Source organism: Sinohyriopsis cumingii, unplaced genomic scaffold, assembly GCF_028554795.1.
Source record: "Sinohyriopsis cumingii isolate HCF-2022 unplaced genomic scaffold, ASM2855479v2 utg002719l, whole genome shotgun sequence".
Classification (NCBI taxonomy): domain Eukaryota; kingdom Metazoa; phylum Mollusca; class Bivalvia; order Unionida; family Unionidae; genus Sinohyriopsis; species Sinohyriopsis cumingii.
In genome coordinates this window covers 102,210-104,408 of record NW_028316282.1, presented here as the reverse complement: position 1 = coordinate 104,408, position 2,199 = coordinate 102,210, and the positions used below count along the sequence as shown (strand labels likewise).

The following is a 2,199-nucleotide window of genomic DNA, read 5'->3' as shown; positions in this document are numbered from 1 at the left end:
GGCCACGAAGGCGAATCTGCAAACGTTTTGTGGAGAGCGCAGGGTATGACAAGGCACGGAAGACGTCATAGCCATCCAATGCAGCCGAAGTAGTCCCCAGCCGTGACTAATCTTCGTACCACTGAGTTCTAACTACCAAGGCCGAGAGAGTGAGGCTGTCTCTGTGCAAAGGCTGTTTCACTTTAATCTCCTTCACGCACAGGTTATGTTGTGCACCTATCATTCATCCTTATCATCACACTCATTTTTCCTTACCTGCACCTACCAAAGTCCTACGGCGATGGGCGACTGGCGACGCAACAGGTGGAGATGACCACTGGGAGTTGTAGTCAGAGACCTGCACGTAGGCGGCCTTTGGACAAGTGATCGTTTTGCTCTGCACCCAGGGCAGCAGAACAGTTCGGCAGCATCCAGGGGCGACTGAGAAGACCTTTTCAGGACGGCGCTGCTCACCCTGAATAGGGAGAGGCCTAGAAAAGGTGGCCTAAAAAAAGCTTGCCCTAAAATATCTGGCCAGCATGCCGCGGCTGGCAAGATCATCCATATCCGCGGTCGAAGTAATCAAAGACAAAAACTTATTATTGGAGCATGGAACATCCGTACTCTCATGGACAAAGAGAACGTAGCAAGACCACACAGGAGAACAGCTCTAGTTGCTAAGGAGCTTTCACGCTACAATATTGACATTGCAGAAACCAGGTTCGCAGAGGAGGGTTCTCTTACTGAGCTAGCAAGCGGCTACACATTCTTCTGGAAAGGAAAAGCCCAAAATGAGGACAGGATCCATGGAGTCGGCCTGGCTATCAAATCATGTCTTCTGAAGCAGCTTCGGGAAATACCTGTTGGTATCAATGAGAGGCTAATGAAATTGCGAATACCTATCAGCCACAAACGCCATGCAACAATCATCAGTACCTACGCACCTACCCTATCGAGTTCAGCAGAAGCCATGGAGCAGTTCTATACCGACCTCAGCTCTGTACTTAGCTCAGTTCCAGCTGACGACAAGATCATACTACTGGGGGACTTCAACGCCCGTGTTAGCTGTGATTATGGTCGATGGAAAGGTGTGCTTGGCAAACACGGTGTCGGCAGAATGAACAACAACGGCCTGCTCCTACTCAGCAAATGCGCAGAATTTAAACCTCCTAATCCCAAACTCAATGTTCAGAATGGCGAAAAAACACAAGAACACCTGGATGCACCCCAGATCTCGCCAATGGCACTTAATCGACTATGTAATAGTCCGCCAGCGTGATGCCAAGGATGTCCTCATCACCAAGGCCATGCGAGGAGCAGAATGCTGGACAGACCACAGACTTGTCCGAACTACCCTACAGCTGCACATTGCCCCTCATCACCTAAGACGTCCTAAACTTGTGCGCACAGCCTTCAACATTGTCAAACTGCAGCAGCCTTCCACCAAGCTCAATTTCCAGAAGAGACTTGATGACAAGCTGTCAAGAAACGGACCGATATGTGGAAATGCCTCCGAAAAATGAAACAAGCTCAGGGACACGATAAGAGAAACAGCTATGGCGATCCTGGGCCCAAAGAAGCGAATTCATCAAGACTGGTTCGACGAAAACAACGATGCCATTGAAGATCTGCTTGCCAGAAAGAACAAAGCATTCATGGACTGGCAGAATGACACAAACTCCATCAACGAAAAAGACCGCTTCAAATTCTATCAAGCTGAGGCTCAGAGGGAAATCCGCAAGATGCATGACCATTGGTGGGAAAAGAAAGCTGATGAAGTGCAAAGCTATGCTGACACTAACAACTCCAAAGAGTTCTATAACGCCATCAGGTCAATATTCAGCCACGCAAAGTCCAGCTCTGCGCCTTTGCTCGCTGCAGATGGCATTACACTAATAAAGGACAAGAATGGCATTAAGGAAAGATGGAAAGAACACTTTAGTCAGCTCCTAAACATGCCCTCATCGGTCAGCCAATCTGTTCTTGACCAAATACCCCAGCAGCCAACGCACGACCAACTGGATATTCCACCAACGACGGAGGAGTTGATGAGGGCCATTAAACAAATTAACTGTGGCTGGGCACCTGGAAAGGATGGTATCCCAGCGGAGGTGTACAAGGCTGTCAGTGAACAGACTCTGGAGGCATTCCAAGATGTGCTAATCAGCATCTGGACGGAAGAAGAGATGCCAAACGACCTCAGGGACGCATCAATCATGA

The 2,199-nt window shown here is 49.0% G+C and overlaps 1 protein-coding gene across 1 annotated transcript; it reads left to right on the top strand.

Annotated features, from left to right (window-relative positions):
* The first annotated feature begins 607 nt into the window (after positions 1-607).
* LOC149770080 (protein CFDP2-like) lies at positions 608-1,258 on the top strand. Its single transcript, XM_089949427.1, has one exon. The coding sequence runs from the start codon at positions 608-610 to the stop codon at positions 1,256-1,258; it is 651 nt and encodes a 216-aa protein (XP_089805553.1).
* The last annotated feature ends 941 nt before the right edge of the window (positions 1,259-2,199 follow it).